The sequence below is a fragment of the Chionomys nivalis genome, chromosome 15 (assembly GCF_950005125.1).
Source record: "Chionomys nivalis chromosome 15, mChiNiv1.1, whole genome shotgun sequence".
NCBI classification, from domain to species: Eukaryota; Metazoa; Chordata; class Mammalia; order Rodentia; family Cricetidae; genus Chionomys; species Chionomys nivalis.
This window is the reverse complement of record NC_080100.1, coordinates 46,627,122-46,645,944: the sequence shown is the minus strand read 5'-3', so window position 1 is coordinate 46,645,944 and position 18,823 is coordinate 46,627,122. Positions and strand designations below refer to the sequence as shown.

The 18,823-nt window shown below is 35.8% G+C and overlaps 1 protein-coding gene across 2 annotated transcripts in view; it reads right to left on the bottom strand.

Moving 5' to 3' along the window:
* Positions 1–18,823, bottom strand: part of Fcho2 (FCH and mu domain containing endocytic adaptor 2) — a 98,881-nt gene that overhangs the window by 44,631 nt on the left and 35,427 nt on the right. For both annotated transcript variants that reach the window (XM_057789505.1, XM_057789506.1), the window contains exons 7-10: positions 14,632–14,730; positions 12,872–12,968; positions 1,497–1,541; positions 573–645 (exon numbers count right to left, since the gene is read on the bottom strand). In XM_057789505.1, the coding sequence (XP_057645488.1) occupies positions 573–645; positions 1,497–1,541; positions 12,872–12,968; positions 14,632–14,730 (314 nt within the window). The remainder of the gene's footprint in view (positions 1–572; positions 646–1,496; positions 1,542–12,871; positions 12,969–14,631; positions 14,731–18,823) is intronic.

The following is an 18,823-nucleotide window of genomic DNA, read 5'->3' as shown; positions in this document are numbered from 1 at the left end:
TTAATAGTTAAATATAGCTTTTGTTTGAATTTTACAAAAATATACTGAGAAACAAAGTCATGAAGATTAAAATAGTATCAATTTATTTTAAAATTTTAAAATTCAAAAGTCGACATTCTCATCTCAAAAATAGCTGCTAAACATGAACAGCTCACACATAATCTAAAATGCTTGTAGGTGTACTTCTTTTCTAGGAACATACTCACTTAGTGTGATAACAAAGCTGTCTGCCCTATAGGGCTGTCTAGCAGTAGACATTTTTAAAACTTTGTTGAGGGGGAGAGGCCATAGGACAACCTGCAGAACTGGCTTCCGGTTTTCTACATGAGGGTCCTGGGCACATCAGCTTTTGTCTAAAATAGCTTCAAATTTTAACATAGTAAATAAGAAAAAGTTATCATGAACTAAAATCAGAGAAATTGGTGAATCTAGTCATTTAAAAGGTTTTTCTTCCTTCAGTTTAGACATACATTTTGAATACTTTCAAAAGGACCTTTTCTTTTCAAAATCAAAGCAATCCGTAGTCATTCAGAAACAATGAAAAGGATTTGGGCGATATTTAAAATACTTACACAGACTCTGCATCCTTTTCCTTCTTAATTATTCCAGGCAAAGCAAAAGTCTTTCTTTTCCTTGGTTTTATGCCTTTAACATAAAAACACGTTGTAATAGAAATGTAACTGTTCTTGATAAGGATATAAAGCACAAAAACTCAGACAAATTTTTCGTGACAAGCAAATTTTGGATGAAAGAAATAAAAGCATCTTCAGGAGTGGTGGTGTACATCTGTAATCCTAGCCCTCTGGAAGCTGGAGCAGAAGGGTTTTAAGTTTGTTGGTAGCCTAGGATACATGGCAAAACTCTTTTATGCCCAAAATCCTAATAAATGAATGAATAGATGGATGAATCAATGAACAAACAAATGACATAAAAAGCATCAATTAGTAAAGCCTTCAACTTATATTCAGAGTCTGTTTCAACTTTTATGTAATGCAATATGGTTCATTAAAGGATTATAGAATATTCACTTAAAGAAATTCTCTTCTTCTGGTAAATATTCCCTCAGTAACTTCAGGTAAAATGAGCATATGAAGATATATTAAAACTAAAAAAAAAAAAATTGGCACACACTTTAATCCCAGCACTTGGGAAGCAGAGACAGGTGGATCTCTATGAGTTCGAGGCCAGCCTGGTCTACAGAGTGAGTTCCAGGCCAGCAAAGCTGTTATACAGGGGTAAAAAGTACGTAATTCATTGCATGTATTTTTAAAAGTATTATGTTAGGTTACATGGGTGGCTCACTAGTAGAGTACAAGCTAGATCCTGAGTTCAGTATCTGAGACCATTAAATATATGTTTTAGCACATTTTTAAAACTTTGTTGAGGGGGAGAGGCCATAGGCTATAACATCAATAGAAAGCAGTCCCTTTCTGTCTGCTCAACAAGCAGAGACACTAGTTCCCATATAGTTAGTATATTACAAGCAGTCAACTTACCTTCAACTGCACTAGCAGGGTCACACTCTTCAAATTCAATAAGGCCTAGGTAGAAAAAGAAAAACTTGCTTTAAAAAATAATTATCAGAAAAACTATTTTAACTTTGATAATTTAATTGGACATGCCAAATTTTTTATCTATGGACTATATGTGTCTTTCTATTGTGAGCGCAGGTACACATGTGGAAGACAGAGGTTTGTTCTTTCCATTTTGCTGAGGAAGGGCCTCCATATATCTTCTGTACTTTGTACTCCAGGTTGGCTTGAGAGAATAAATACTCATGCACACCACTGCATAAGGTTTCTATTCAGGTTGTCAGGCTTGAGTTGCAAGTGCTTCTAGCTGCTAAGTCATCTCACCAGACTGACAAGATACTCTTTATAAATCATGCTATAACATGTGCTGTTATTGTATAGGTGAAAAGAGCGAGAGAGCTGGCAGTTACATACAGAGGTCAGAGAACAACTTTCAGGAACTGCTTCTTCCACCCTGGTCCCAAAGATCAAATTCAGGTTGCCAAGCTTCTATATTTTTACCTGCTGAGCCATCTCACTGGGCCTCAGTAATAATTTTTTAAAATATTTTTTGTATTATGTGTGAGTACCTGCATGTGTGGATATATACCACAGACATGCCTGGAGCCTGAGGAGTCCAGAAGAGGGTGTCAGACCCCCCTGGAATTGGAGTTACAGACAGTTATGAGCTGCCACATGGGTGCTGGAAACAAAAATTCAGGTCATCTGAAAGAGCAACAAGTGCTCCTAACTACTGAGCCATCTCTCCAGCCCCTCAGTAATAATCTTGTTTAAATAATTATAACTAAAAAAAAAACAAAACAAAACAAAAAAAAAAAACAAAAAAACGGGGGGGGAAGAGGAGGAGGAGAACTGACTTCAATAAGTTTTTCTCTTACCTCCACAAGTACACCATGAGGTACATGCCCTCCCCCCAATAAATGAATGTAAATTAAAAACTGAGACTACTAATACAGTACTTTACTAGAAACTCTTTCTAAGTTATACCACGGAACACACGTAGTTTCTGCTTTCAAGGACCTTGCAGCACCGTTACTGGAAAAAATAAGTAGTAAGAGGCAGGCGCCGAATCCTTGGCTATGTTCATGGGAAAGGAGAAAAACACAGAAAATCGTACTAGAAGACAAGCTTGGCACCTTATCTGTCCCATTCTTTATTCTATCAATTTCTAGAATTATGCTTAGGAAACACTGTCTTTAGTTACATAAATAATTACACCCTCATTAAGGTGGTCACCCTAGGACCAAAAATCCCAATCTCTAATTGTATTAGAAGGTCAAGATATTTTGAGCCGGGCGGTGGTGGCGCACGCCTTTAATCCCAGCACTTGGGAGGCAGAGGCAGGCGGATCTCTGTGAGTTCGAGACCAGCCTGGTCTACAAGAGCTAGTTCTAGGACAGGCTCCAAAACCACAGAGAAACCCTGTCTTGAAAAACCAAAAAAAAAAAAAAAAAGAAAAAGATATTTTAAGTGCAGTTTACAGGCAATGGAAAGATTTGTTTGTTTGAGACAGGGTCTTAACTATGTAGCTCTGGATGAGCTGAAACTCACTATATAGACCAGCCTGGCTTCTGCCTATCAAATGATGGGATTAAAGGTGTGCACCACACATCTCACCTAATGGAAATATTTTTAATGTGAAAAGAACATTCATACTCATAACCTGGCAAAGTGGTATGATAGAAAAATTAATTTAGTGCTACTAACAAAGATGGATATACTGCAGAATAAGAAATGATAAAGCAAACTCAGACAGAAATTAATTAAAATAGCCCTAGAATAACAGAGCTGCAGACTAGCTTTACATGTCATAGATTAAGAAATGTTTCATATATGAAGTAACAAACGGTTTACGTGATCAGAAAAGCAACAAATGGCCTGAATTATTCTCCTTCTAAAATACTTCAGTTAAACATCACACTAAAAATTATCTCTCCCTGTGTTAGCTGTCATTTGTAATATTTAAGATTATAAAAAGTCAAAAAAATTAAAAAGATTATAAAAAGTCCAGTATATTTTATGAAATAATGTATGAGTGGCAACTGATATAACCTTCATTATTAAGAAATTATAGAGACTCACTTAAAGAGATAATGATAGGTTTCCTTCCTTGTTATTCTGAGATGTTACACTTAACTATGTGCTAATTGATGACCAGAGTTCTTGTTAATGACTTAATACAAAATATTTCTCTAAAAACAGACTAAATGTTCCCTCTCCCTTATCACAAATCTAAAGTTTCTTTTTCTTTAGTTCTTGTTTTTCTTCAAATCAGATTACCACTGCTTATTCCCAGAATAACTAAAATAGTTCACAAGAAGAGCTGATAAGGTCCTAACCAATTAACTATTAACAACTTCATTTCTACATATATATTCTATAGCATGTGACTAAGAAAAGTTTTATCACTTATACTCAAAAGAGCCTTAAAAGGTCAAAGAAATTAAAGAGATTATGTAAACACACACTACAGACCTGGAAACTGGGCAATCACTTAATAAAAGGACTTAGGGCTTGTCCTTAGAATCGTTTAGAGATCTGCTAACATTACGATGAGATGAAAACAGACAGAAAGATCAATAAAGGTAAGGAACTAAAGTATGCCCATCAAATAATCAGCTTTTTTGGCCTATAAATTACAAAGAGAAAATCTATCAACCCAATGAATTCACCCAAACTAATTTGGATCAGAATCTTTAAGAAAAATTACAAAAGGAAAAACAAACTCATTAATCTTGAATCACCAAAATGTTCTGTTAAATGAGGTTGAATATAAAGTATGTAACTAACAATTCACACTATACTGAAATTAATCCTAAATCTCAAGTCATCAACAACAAATTTACAACTGTCACATTATAAACTGCCTTAAGAGGAGAGAAGCTTGGCGGTTAAGAGCACTTATGTTCTTGCAAAAACCTGGGTTCAGTTCCTACCACCCTCATGGTGGCTCACAATCCTATTATTCCAATTCCAGTAATCTGATTGCATATTATTTAATGCTACAGTTTCTCAATAGTCAATGAAAGCTAAATGAGATGAGGAACAGTAACTAAAATAAAATGAATTAAAAAATAGTCCCCAAACTAGAGCAGTAAAAACAAAATTTCTAAGGTGACACATTTGTAATTATTTTTTTCTTAAATGGAGCTCTCTATTTTTAAGATATTATTTATCATTATGTACACAGTGTTCTGTCTGCATATATACCTGCAGGCCAGAAAAGGGCACCATATCTCATTACAGATGGTTGTGAGCCACAATGTGGTTGCAGGGAATTGAACTCAGGACCTCTGGAAAAGCAGTCAGTGCTCTTAACCGCTGAGCCATCCATCTCTCCAGTCCCCCACATTTGTAATTTAAAAAAATATCTTATTATAGTCTTAATTTGAGCATCCTTCACAATTAACAAAGTTCTATGGCTTTTATTTATTTTTGGCATTCACCTATTTTCCTTGAAGTACCCAAATATTTAAATTTTTTGTTATTGTTGTTTTGGCTGTTAAAATTATGTATTTTGGACTAGGCACTGAGACACATGCCTTTAACCCCAGCATTTAGAGGCAGAGACAGGCAGATCTCTTGAGTTCGAGGCCAGCCAGGTCTACATGATAGAGTTCTAGCCCAGCCAAAGCTACATAGTGCCTCAAAAAAAGAACAGACAAAACAAAACACTGTTATTTTTAGGTATAGTGGCACATACTTGTAGTCTTACCACTTAAGAAAGCTGAGGAAGAATTATCTGTAATTTGAGGCCAGCCTGGGCTGTATACAGTAAAAGCCTATCTCAAAAGTTAACTAATTGAAAGTAAAATTAATAGAGCTGAGGTGGCAAAGCCCTTTAACTCCAAGACTCTAGATGCAGAGGCATGCAGATCTCTAAATGGGAGTCCAGCCTGCTCAGCAAGGAAAACCCCAGGCCAGTCAGGGCTATATAACTAAACCTTGTCTCAAAATAGAATAAAATAAAAATTAGAAATAATAATGGCTAGTGAGTGAAATGGCTAGGCAGGTAAAGGGCTTGCTGCCAAGCCTGACAATCTGAGTTAAATTCCCAGGATTACAAGACAGAAGCAGAGAATCAACTCCCTCAAGTTGTACATACATACACATAAATGAATGTAAAATTACAAGATTTATACATCTTTATTTTCAAAAAAGTTTTAAATTATTTATCCAAACATTTTTAATACCTGTATGAACTCCAATAAACTGATTTTCTTCTTTGGATAACACTGCATTTCATTAATTAATACTTGCTCAAGTCATTCTAGCTATGACCACTGAGCTTTTCTAGGTGTCTGGTTTTTCAAGACAGGGTTTCTCTACATAACCTGGCTGTCCTGGAACTCACTCTGTAGACTAGGCTGGCCTTGAACTCAGAAATTCACCTGTATCTCCCTCCCAAGTGCTAAGCTTAAATGCATGGGCCACCACATACTAAACAAATACTTCAATATGACACCAAGCTTTACTGGTGAAGCAGACATGAAATAACAGCACTTAGGAAGCTGAGGCAAGAGAATTGAGGGGGAAGGGGGAAGGGGGAAGGGGGGAAAGTGGGGGAGGGGGAGGGAGGGGGGAAGGGAGGGAGGGAGGGAAACTAGGGAGGGAGGCCGGCAGCCTGGCTGACTGTAAAATCTGCCTTAGGTACATAAAAAGATTACCAGGCACCTTTAATCCTGGCACTCGGAAGGCCAGCATGGTCTACAGAATGAGTTCTAGGACAGCCAGGGCTACACAGTGAAACCCTGCCTCAACCACCATCCCCACCCACCCAAAAAAAAAAAAAAAAAAAAAATCACAAAAAATTTTCTTCAATTTTTTTTTGCCAGGTGGTGGTGGCACACTCCTTTAGTCTCAGCACTCAGGAGGCCTAGGAATACACATCTCTGAGTTCGAGGTCAGATTGATCTACAGGGTGAATTCCAGGACAGCCAGGGCTATACAGAGAAACCCTGCTTGAAAAACAAAACAGTAACAACAAAGCAATTTTTAAAAATCTGGATTATAAAAGATACAAATCTAATTGTTTTTCTAGTTCTAATTCTATCATAAATCTTTTGGTTTTGGTGGTAACTAAGGGCATAAAATATATTTCGTACTAAAAGTGTAAAATTTAGTATAAAAATTTATATATTTTTCCATTTCAAATACCTATTCTAACTATATTGAGGTTCACAGAGTTGTACAAACTTATGGTCTGGCTAATTTGGATGCGTAAAATTTTTTATTTATTTGCAAATATTTTTATAATAAATTTATAAATCTTGAAAGAAGTCTAGGTAGAGTCACAGATAGCAAGTTCTCTAGGTTTGGTATTTTATCAAATCTTCAAGGGGCCTAGAAAAACAATCAATAGATTGTATTTTTCAACAGGTTTTTGTTTTAAATGATAATTTGCAGTATTCCAGACAGCTAAACTAGCACATTAATTCATTTTCATGTAGAAAATCTGATCAGAGGAATCTCATTTTCTCCATGGCTTTTTTTTTTTAAATCTACCCTTTCTAAAGGTTCTCCCATTTGTATGTTTACTTTCATAGATCTGGACCGTTGACTTTAAAATACTTAGGACTCCAGCTGGAAGCCAAAAACCTACTCTGCATGTAATGAAAACAAAGATGTTTTTCAAGAAAACTTTTATTTTAAGCATTACATTGTGGTCTATTAACTTTTTATTTTTAAAGTGATTTATCCTATCGATTTTTAAAATGGGCAGTTACTAAATTTTTATGAAAGCATACAGTAAAATTAACAGGAAGACTATAAAATAGGCAACAACAAAACTGTGGATCTTATATTGGACACAGTGCTGCTCCTGTAATCCTAGCACCATGGAAGTACTGAGGAAGACTGAGTTTGGAACCTTGGACTGCACAGCAAGTTCCTGACCAGCACTAGCTATATAAATATCTCTTTTAGCAAACTAAAGACATGAGAACAATTGAGAATAGAAGGATAAAGTCGAGATCTAAATTAGAAAACTCCTGTTTCTTCTTGACTATTTCAAACACAGGGTGCTGTGATAGTCAAAGCACACAGTCATTACAATACAAATTCCAAAGAAACCACGTAGTACTAACTACACATAAAGGAATTTTTATGATTATCTCGAATAGTAGGGAAACAGCTGACCACTCTAAAAATATTTAATTTACAAAGGATACCTTAAAAAGACATGTTATATATTATAACAGAAAACTAAACACTATCTATTATCTCTGGCCTCTATCACAAACATCTCTCCCCAGAGAAGTGTTTAAACAATTAAGTATATGCATTTAAAATAATTTAGCTTCTGATTTTCTCATTAAAATCTCTATCCCATAAAGCTAAAACTAGCAAGGAAACTCATCCACCAGGGAGGCCCTTACGAAATAGTACAAATAACAGAAATCAGCTAGTCTAGACTGAGACTAAGACAAGATTACTTCTTAGGTAATAAAATACTTTAAATATATGAATTTTATACAACCACATACAAAATTCTAAGTTTCTTGTTCTAAGAAACATAAATGTTATATAGCTGTAAGGACCCCTGGGCTCCTCTGCTCAGTGTTAACAGACTGAACAAGAACAGGAAGGAGTTGTACTCACCCACTGACAGCAACTGAAGCAGAGCACTTACACGGATCCTTTCTACTCCACACGGCCCTTGTTTATTAATGTTTTCAAACACACCTAGACACACAGTATCAGCAGTTATCCTGAAACAGCTGCCTAATTCTAATTTCATGATACCAGGAAAGCTTATCTTCCCTCTTTCTAAAACTAAATTATAGGTATTTTCTACATGTTACAGTACATCTTGAGGCATTAAAGGTAAATTTATAAAGAGATGATAACTATCGATGCTCACCATTTAGTAAGCAATGTTCTAGCTTTTCAGAATACTATTAAATACTCAGTAATGCCACATTATCATGCAAACTTCACAATAGTCCCAAGGGTCAGGTATTATATTACGCCCACTTAACCGATGAGGACTTAGAAAGTCTCACTGATGGTAAAGATCAGACCATAAGCTACTGTACTGCAATAGAGGTAAGAAAACACATGCACTGTATGTGTCTAGAATGTAAAAAGAATCACACGTTGAGTCAAAGGCAACTGCTGATGAGCGCTATTCTAAACAGCCAACAACAGAAGGCAGTTTATGAAACAAGTTCTTCCTGCTGAGTTTATCAGAGACAATGTGGATCAGTGGGCAGGCAGTAGGAACTAGGATGAATGTAAAGGTCCCGCAACTCCGGAGAACTAACAAAACTTTACTCATCTCCTACAGTCCACTGTGGTGGTTAGGTTTTTGTCAACTTGACATAAACTATGGTCAAATGGAAAAAAGGGAATCTCAGCTAAGAAAATGACTCTATCACATTGCCTGTAGGCAACTCTTGGGGCATTTTCTTGATTAAATGACTAATGTAGAAGTGCCTAGACCACTGCAAGCAGTGACACCTAGGTAATATAAAAGGAAACTAAGTGAGCCATGAGGGGCAAGTCAGTAAGTCACATTCCTTTGTGGCCTCTGTTTAGGCTCCTATCTTTAGGTCCTTATATGATGAACTATAAACTGTACCCTGAAATAAACTCTTTCCTCCTCAAGTTTTTTGTCAAGTGTTTTATCACAGCAACAGAAAGCAAACTAGGGTATCTATATGAAATGAAAACAAAGGCATGTTTTCATAAGTTTCAACATATTTATGTTAAATAAATGCATTGTACTAGATTATTTCAAGTTTTCAGTAATAAAATTCTGAGTGTAATACAAATCAAATCATGTAACATTTCCCTCTAGTTTACCTAATTATAAAATAAATCCTTCTGATTAATGTTTCTGATTAAATATTAATAAGATCATGCCCTATAATTCAAACATATATACAATGCATTCTAGTTTTAAAAGTTTCTATTTGATAGTCTAATGTAGTTAGTAAATTGATACTACAATGCAGAACTGAAACGGACATGCCATAAAAACACCTTCCCTAAAATTACTATACTAACACTAGGTAAACAAAAGTTTGGTTTTTCCTACTTGGATTCTCAACTGACAGTCATTGCCTGTTGAAGACTCCTTCACAGCAATGCAGAGAACATCTACAGTTGGAGCATATGAAAGTGAAGCCAAGCAGAGACAGCAGAAATAAGAAAGTAGTTAGGGGAGAGTAAAACAAATCCTGATGATATCTGCTTCCTTGAATTCATTCCTGTTCTTCCAGGCTAAAAAAGTCAAGGACTTTTTAATTTAAACTTGTTTAAAATGGCTTGTCAACATGTGGAAACAAAGACTCTATTCAACTAAGTCAGAGATGACAGTATCAACATGGGAGCCAGACCTAGATACTGGCAGTAACTACATGGAGCCTGTAATAAGAGGGGTTCTGAGATCCCCCTTGGAAGAAAACTACTATGGTCTAGTGGCAGTATCTTCCATGATACACATGCCACACACATGTCAGCCCTTGACTGAGTCTTTGGAAATGACACTGGCACATACACAAACAAGCAGCCAAGAAGCCCAAGAAAAGTGAAAAAAAATTACATCGGGGCCAGCATAGTATCACCAGTAGACTGTCTATATACAGTGAGACACTGTCTCAACCCCCCACACACAAAAAAGCTATCAAAAATGCCAATCAAAGCTAAGAATGGTGGAGGCTCCTAGAGGCTCCACTCCAGAGGCTGAGACAGATCAGCATAACATTTTAATGTTCCAATTATTCTCTGACTTTATATTTTAAGAACAAGACACTTGAAGCTCATTCTTTGGATTCTTTTGTTTTTTACATAATACTCTGGATCACCTGTGACTTAAAAGAAAGTATTGCTTAATAAGTTAAGGTTCAGATTTCAATTCAAGTATATACTGGCTTCAATTAATTTTTCAGAGTATTTTTAGGTGATTGTAGATATACATGTTATAAAAAGTAACACAGAAAGGTCTCTGGAACACCTTGCCCAATTTCTAACAATGATAACATTTGGTAAACTACAGCTTGACATGACCAGAATAAAGATAAAATCTCTTCTTTACTTAGACATCGCATCATCTTCATTCTATCTTTAACTTGGTCTATCCCCATTTTCTCCAATTGACCTTGAGATCAAGAATCCTGGAACTGAAGCTAGGCAGTAGCACACACCTTTAATCTCAGCACGAGGGAGGCCGAGGCAGGTGGATCTCTTGTGAGTTTGAGGCCAGCCTGGTTGGTATACAAAGTGAGTTCAGGACAGTCATGGCTATTATACAGAAGATAGATAGATAGATAGATAGATAGATAGATAGATAGATAGATAGATAGACAGACAGACAGACAGACAGACAGACAGACAGACAGACAGACAGACAGACAGAACGAACAAAACAGAAAACTGTCTGGGTATATGTGTATATGTGTGTGTGGTGGGGGGATATCATGGAATTAATATCCCAGCTTTACCATATACTAACTTAGGGTTATCGTTAGCTTTTTTTTTCAAAGATTTATTTATTTTGTTCACAGTGTTCTGTGCTGTATCTGTGCCTGCAGGCCAGAAGAGGGCACCAGATTTCATTACAGATGGTTGTGAGCCACCATGTAGTTGCTGGGAATTGAACTCAGGATCTCTGGAAGAACAATCAGCTCTTAACCTCTCTCCGGGCCTTATCTTTAGCTTCTCACTTCAATTATAAGACTGAAATATAGTACCTACTTCAGAAACCAAAGTGTGTCTGCAAAGTGACTAACAGTTCAGGACACAGAATCTAGTGTTCACTAAGTATTAAGTATAATGATTTGTGTCCACATAATGAAGATTTTTCTAAAATTCATCCACTTCAGTCTAATCTTATTCATCATTTTATTTATAAATTATTTGTAAGTAAACAATAAAACTATTCAGTACGCTACTTATAAACATAGAAATAAAAGATGAACAGAAAAGGATATGTTTCCACAAGTACACAAAGGAGAAGTATGAAGTTCAGGGACATTTTTGATGAAAGGAGTTAATATGTGACCTGGCTCTTTAAGAGGGCATTTACTTCTTAAATAAATGGAAAGATGTGGAACGCACTATTCTCTAGAGTAGAGATATAACACAACTAAAGTATCAAAGACAAAGAAAGGCCTGTGCAGGAACTCGCAAGCAGATCAAGCTGGCCAAAGTGAGGGTACTGAATCACACATCTTCAAGGGCTTCAAATTCAAGTACAGAGGCAGTGGATCACTGTGAGTTCAAGATCAACCTGGTCTACATAGAGTTCCATGGCAGTTACAGTTACAGAGAACCCGTTTAAAAAAACAGAAAAAAAATAAAAATTATGGGGCTGGAAAGATGGCTCAGCAGTTAAGAGCACTGCCTGCTCTTCCAAAGGTTCTGAGTTCAACTCCCAGCAACCACATGGTGGCTTACAACCATCTGTAATGAGGTCTGGTGCCCTCTTCTGGCCTGCAGGCATACATACAGACAGAATATTGTATACATAATAAATAAATAAATAAATAAATAAATAAATAAATATTTTAAAAAAAAATAAAAATTAGAACATAAAACATAAAATACACCTTTTGAAAGAAGTAGAATGTGGAGACCAGGCATGGTAGCACACTGCCTTTAATCCCAACACTCAAGAGGCAAAGGTAGAAGGAGCTCTGTAAGTTTAAGGTTAGCATGGTCTACATGCTGAGTTCTAGAAAGCAAGACTCCTACATTCATTCACTTGTGTATTCTTAATGCTTTGCACAGTTGGCACTCAATAAAAAACACTCCCTAGAAATGTATGTACATGAAAAAAGAAAGCCATTAAATTTTGTGAAAGGTCCTATATTAGTCTCAGTGCTGAAGGGTATTTCCACATCTTCCTTCATTAAACAGGTCTTCTGTATCTATAGCTAAATCTCCTTTCAGAAATGCAAACAAGCCACAAATAGTTTCATTTTGTAAAAGTTAAATGACCATTTTAAGTAACTAAATTATTAACTACTACAGGCTGTAACAAAAGCCTTAATTTAGAGGTTGGAGAAATGGCTAAGTGGTTTTAGAACACTTGCGGCTCTTGCAGAGGACCCTCCTTCAATTCCCAGCACTCACATGGTGGCTGAGTCATTCACAACTCCAATTTCAGAGAATGTGACACCCTCTTCTAGCCTCTTCCAGCTCCAGGCATGAGACTAGTACACGTACAGACATGTAGGCAAAACACTCATAAATAAACAATAAACAAACAAACATGACTCATTTTTTCTGATTCACTCATTTTACAGTTTAAAAATGTTGTTCAGGATACGTGATATAATAAAATCACAATTTTAAAAATAACAATAATAAGGAAAGTACTTGTTTCATCTTACCAGGTCTTTCTTTCCCTGTGCCCTTTGACTCAGCAAATTTTTGTATCAAACTTTCAATTGTAGTATTAGCCATATTATTTATAAATTCTTCATGAACCTATTAAAAAAAGAATAAAGTTTCTTTACTTTATTTTTCTTTTTTTAACTAACATTCTTGCTTTACAAAGCAATTTAAAAAGTTACACAAAGCTGGGCACACACCTTTGATCCCAGCACTCAGGTGGCAAAGGCAGGAAGATCTCTGTGAGTTCGAGGACAGCCTAGTCTACAGAGAAAGTTCCAGGACAGTCAGGACTATTACAAAGAGAAGCCCTGTCTCCAAAAACAAAACAAAACAAAACAAAAGTTACACCAGATTTCTTTTTTAAATCTCCCATGTTGTTTCTTGTTTCCTATGTTGGCAGATTTCTAGAAACCATCTGCCTACCTTCTCCACTAAGATATTACTTTATAGGCAATTTATTATTGCTACTTTGATTATTTTAGAGACAGAATTCTTTTTTTTTTCTTCCTTTTTATGATTTTTCAAGACAGGGTTTCTCTGTAAGTCTCAGCTACCCTGGAATTTTCTTTGTAGACCAGGCTGGCCTTGAACTCGCAGAGATCTGCCTGCCTCTGCTTCCCAAGTGCTGAGATTAAAGGTGTGGGTCACCACTGCCTACCTAATGTTTGCATTTTAAGTAGCAAAGGAAGGCTTTCCTTTCTCTCCTTACTTCAATACACCCCAGATTATCACTGAACACTTTCACATGTATATTTCCTAATTACTGAAGTTGCTGCTTTAAACTTAAAATAGTAAAACTTGAAAAATAATCAGAAGTTGGTAACATCCAATTTGTATGAAGAGTACTATATAGTTAATTCTTAGAAGTATATAACTATTTAAAATAACCAGTTGTTTAATATATACTAAATATATGGTTAATTACATAGTAATACTGATAAGTATAGTTATATAGTAACTATATAATTATACAACTTAGTTGCTATAAAACAATTTAAATTGGGGCTGGAGAGATAGTTTAGTGGCTGTTTGTCCAGAGGACCTAAATTCAATGCCTACCACCCACTGAAGAGGCTCACAGACGCCAGTAGCTCCACCTCCAGGGCAAGATGGCAATTCTGACCTTCAAGCACCTTCTGTCATATGTACATACCCACACATAATTTAAAAAACATCAAAAGTAAACTTTAAAAAAAATAAATTTCAGCCAGGCCCTGGTGGTATATGCCTTTAATCCCTGAACTTGGGATGCAGAAGCAGAAGGGTATCTATGAGTTCAAGACCAGCCTGGTCCACAGAGTGAGCTCAAGGATAGCCGAGGTTACACAAAGAAACCCTGTCTCAAAAAGCAAATAATAGCCGGGCGGTGGTGGCGCACGCCTTTAATCCCAGCACTTGGGAGGCAGAGGTAGGCGGATCTCTGTGAGTTCGAGACCAGCCTGGTCTACAAGAGCTAGTTCAAGGACAGGCTCCAAAGCCACAGAGAAACCCTATCTCGAAAAACAAAAACAAAAAAAAAAAAAAAAAAAAAAAAAAGCAAATAATAATAACAACAACAACAATAATAAATTATCATGCTTGGTGATCAATAAAATACATATAAATACATATTCTTCATCTGAAATAATTATTATATGTATGATTTCCAAATAATGTGATAAAAGACTTGATAACAACTTAATAAAAGACTTAATAAAGAGCTATAAGTGAACATAAAAATTTCATAAACCACTTCAACATAAAACAAAAAATTTACCTGGCCTATTTGTAAATGAATTTCCTTTATAGCATTTGACAAGGATCCTATAATTTCCTTTATGTGAATGAGATGAGTTTCTTCAATATCTTGAAATTTCTGAATTTAAAATACAGAAGTTTTGATTATAAAAAATACATATATACATACAAATATATACTTTAGAATTAAAATAAGTTTTAGAAACTATTTTAAAATAGACAACTAAATTAAATAAATTAGCACTATGTTTAAAATGCTTCTAGACAAAAACCTAATAATTTAACTTTTTGTTATCCCATTCTCTTGGGCAAGTATAAACTTTTTTAGAGTCTGAAGCTACTAGAAGTTAAACTCTAAAATCAGGATTTTAAAAATTAATAGAGCCAGAAGATAAGAGCATTACAAAAGCCAGAGAGATTTCCGAAACTAAAACTTGATGCTAGCACAACAAAGCCTTACCACTTGATTCTGCAGTTTACAATCTGGTCTAGGATTCCTAACATGCCTAACTTTTAAAAAGCTAGCAGAGTATGTGGTCAGAGAACCTTGGGGAAGCCTGAGGGACTGTCTCAGCAGTTTTCTACCGAAGGGAGGAATGCACTGGACCAGCTGAGGGTGTTGTCTGGGGTAGGAATGCTGCAGGGAAGGAAACTTTCCCAGTTATAATAACATCTTTTCCCAGAGAATACCACTGCTAGCTCCTGCATTGCAAAACTCATGATCAAAAACTCCAGAATTACCAAAATAATGGAACCAGTGTCACTTAGCTTACCCCACCATTTTCTAAGGAAAGTGTGTCTTCGTTCCCTTTTAAGAGCTTTACCAAATAAGGTATATTTTGTTTTTTGAGACAGGGTTTCTCTATGGTTTTGGAGCCTGTCCTGGAATTAGCTCTTGTAGACCAGGCTGGTCTCGAACTCACAGAGATCCTCTGCCTCCCAAGTGCTGGGATTAAAGGCGTGCGCCACCATCGCCCGGCTTAAATAAGGTATATTTTGAACTACCCAGAAGTATCTTTTTACTTTTCATGTGTATGAGTGTTTTTGCCTGCATGTTTATCTGTGCACCACATGCCTGCTGTGCCTGAAGAGGCCAGAACAGGATGTCAGACCCCCTGGAACAGAAGTTACAGATAGCTGTGAGCTGCCATGGGGATGGGTACTGAGATTTCAATACAGGACCTCCGAAGCAGCCAATGCTATTAACTACTGAACCATCTTAGAAGTATCTTGAAGCATAAATTCACAAATAATTCAAACACAATTCTGAGATGGAAAGACTTTTTCTAAGGATAGAAAAGAATGTGAAAAACCATTACAATGGAGAAATTTGGCTCTCTGTATGAGAATATGCTAGGCAGTTTGAAAATGGAAGGATTAAATGAGATGATAACTTAGATGGGACTTAAGTAATGTCAATTGTAAACATTATCAATTTCATCATTTATGCTGTATCACTAAAAAAGTTGGTTAATCTGAGTACAAAAAGGAAGGCCTAAGAAAAACTTAATAAAACAGATCACAGAGACATTCAAATACAAACAGAGGAATTTACCAGAAAACCAATTTCAGTGTTTCATTATAATAAACAGTCTAAGGTTTTCAAACAACCAACGTTAATATATCCAGTAACCTTATAGGAATTGCCTAATGACAGAGTAAGAGCTGAATGGACTCCTGTGCCAAAGTTAGAGTTAAGAAGATTCAAAGAAGCAAGTCTCATATGGAATGCATTCACCTTTTGTGAAGCAAATGTTAAACTCGTGGTTAGTCTGTAATAGAATTAGCCCTAAAGACTGGATAGAATAGATTAAAGTGTTTTGAGGAACTGGAACTATACTTCAGGTAAAGCAGAGCATGAGATCAGTCAAATGAATAGTAAAGAGTATCAAAACAATATGTGGCTAACAGCAATGAATTTGTGGGAACATGATTTGTTACAGCAATGCAATACTCAGATTAACATTCCCTTAAATTTAGAAACAAACCATAAATTAGCATGTTTCTGGGAAAAATACAACAAGCTATTATAAAGAACAAGGTACCACAGCTACTGATCTTCCAAAGACACCAACAGCCCTACCTTTAAAACGATTGATACACAAACCTGCATGGGTTGCACAATGGCCTTTAACAAGAGAGAAAATACAGGCTTTAGAACAGCTGGTACAGGAGCAACTAGATGCTCAGCATTCTGAAGAATCAACCAGCCCTTAGAATTCTCCGGTATTTGCTGTTAGAAAGAAATCTGGAAAAGGGAGATTTAACAGATCTAAGAGCTGTTAATAATGTGACTCAGCCAATGGGCTCTCTACAGTCTGCCATTCCTCTGCTTTCTCTATTGCCTAAAGGATGGTCACTTATAGCCACTGATTTAAAAGATTGTTTCTTCACTATACCTTTACAAGAAAAAGAGAAAAATTTGCCTTCCCAGCGCCTACTTATAATAATTCTTAGCCTGCTAAGAGTTATCAATAGGTTCTCCCACGTGGAAGGTTAAATAGCCCCACCCCATACCAATATTTTGTAAGTTAGCAACTGGGAATAATACTTAAGAAATTTCCTGAATTTGTAGTTTACCATTCATGGATGGCATTTTACTATCTGATTCAAATGTTGTTGCTTTAGAAAGAATGTTTGAAGAAATAAAGAAAATTTTGCCTTGTTGGGAATTACAAGTTTATCCCAAAAATACAAAGGAGATTCTATTAATTATTTAGGCTATAAAATAGGTTTACAGACAGACAACAAAAGGCGCAAATTAGAAGGGACTGACTGCAGACTCTTAATGACTTCCAAAGATTACTTTCCCATCTATGGTGCACTACTGGGGTAAAACCTGATGAACTGATTTAAACAAAGCCTTATGGTAACAAGGACTTACATAGTCCCAGGAAATTATCAGATGAAGGTGACAGAATAGGCTCTGGTTGAAGAGAAATTACAGAAGACACATTTGGATTGATTATGTAGATCCAAATCTTAACTGCATTCTGGTCATATTACCCTCCAAACATTCTCTCACAGGAATTTTAATACAGAGAGAATATATTTTCTTAGAATGGCTCTTTTTACCACATAAAGCGAGTAAAAAAATTAAAAACTTATGTGGAAAAGGTCTCTGAGTTAATTCTAAAATGAAAATTGAAACTTCATCAATTAGCAGGAATAGACACAGCAGAAATTATAGTATCTTTTAATAATGATGAAAATGAGAAATTATGGGAAGAAAGTGAACCCTGGCAAAGAGCTTAGAGTAATTTGTTGGAAGAGATTAACAACAACTATCCCAAAAGCAAGAGAATTCAACTTATACAGAGAACTAACTGGATCCTTCCTAGCATTGAAGGCCCTATTTTCCATACTGATGCAAATAAATATGGAAAGGAAGGTTACAAATCAGAAAATTTAAGTAAGGTGGTTCAAAGTCCTTATGATTCTGTCCAAGAGTCAGAATTATATGCTATTCTCATAGTACTAAGAGATTTTAAAAGAACCTCTTAATATAATTACTGATTCACAGTATATAGAGTTGGTTTGTATATTGAAACGGCTGAATTTATGCCAAATGATACTGAATTAATTATATTATTTATTCAGTTACAAGATACAATCAGGAATAGGAATCATCCCATATACATAACACACATCTGATCCCATACCGGTCTGCCAGGTCCTCTAGCACAAGGTAATACAGATATTGATCAACTATTGATCAAAAATGTGCTGAAGGCCTCAGAATTTGATTTTTTAAAAAAAACTTTGTGTCAACAGCAAAAGTTTAAAAATGATTTTTTTTCATCATGTGGCAACAAGCCAAGGAAATTATAAGGAAATGTTCTACTTGTTCTTTACACAACCAAACACCACTTCCTTAAGGGTACTCAAAGGAATGAAATCTAGCAGATGGGTGTGTTCCATTTTGGAGCATTTGGAAAACTAAAATATGTACACCACCATTGATATTTATGCAGGTTTTCAATGGGCAACTGCTCTGAGTGAAAAAGCAGATTCAGTAATTACACATTTCCTGGAAGTTATGGTCATCATGGGTATACCTGTACAAATAAAGACGGACAGTGGTCCAGCATTATGTCTCTAAGAAAATAAAACAGCTTTTTACTTATAATAATAATATAAATATATTACAGGTATACCGCACAATTCTACAGGCCAGACAGTTATAGAAAAATCACACTGACCTTGAAAAG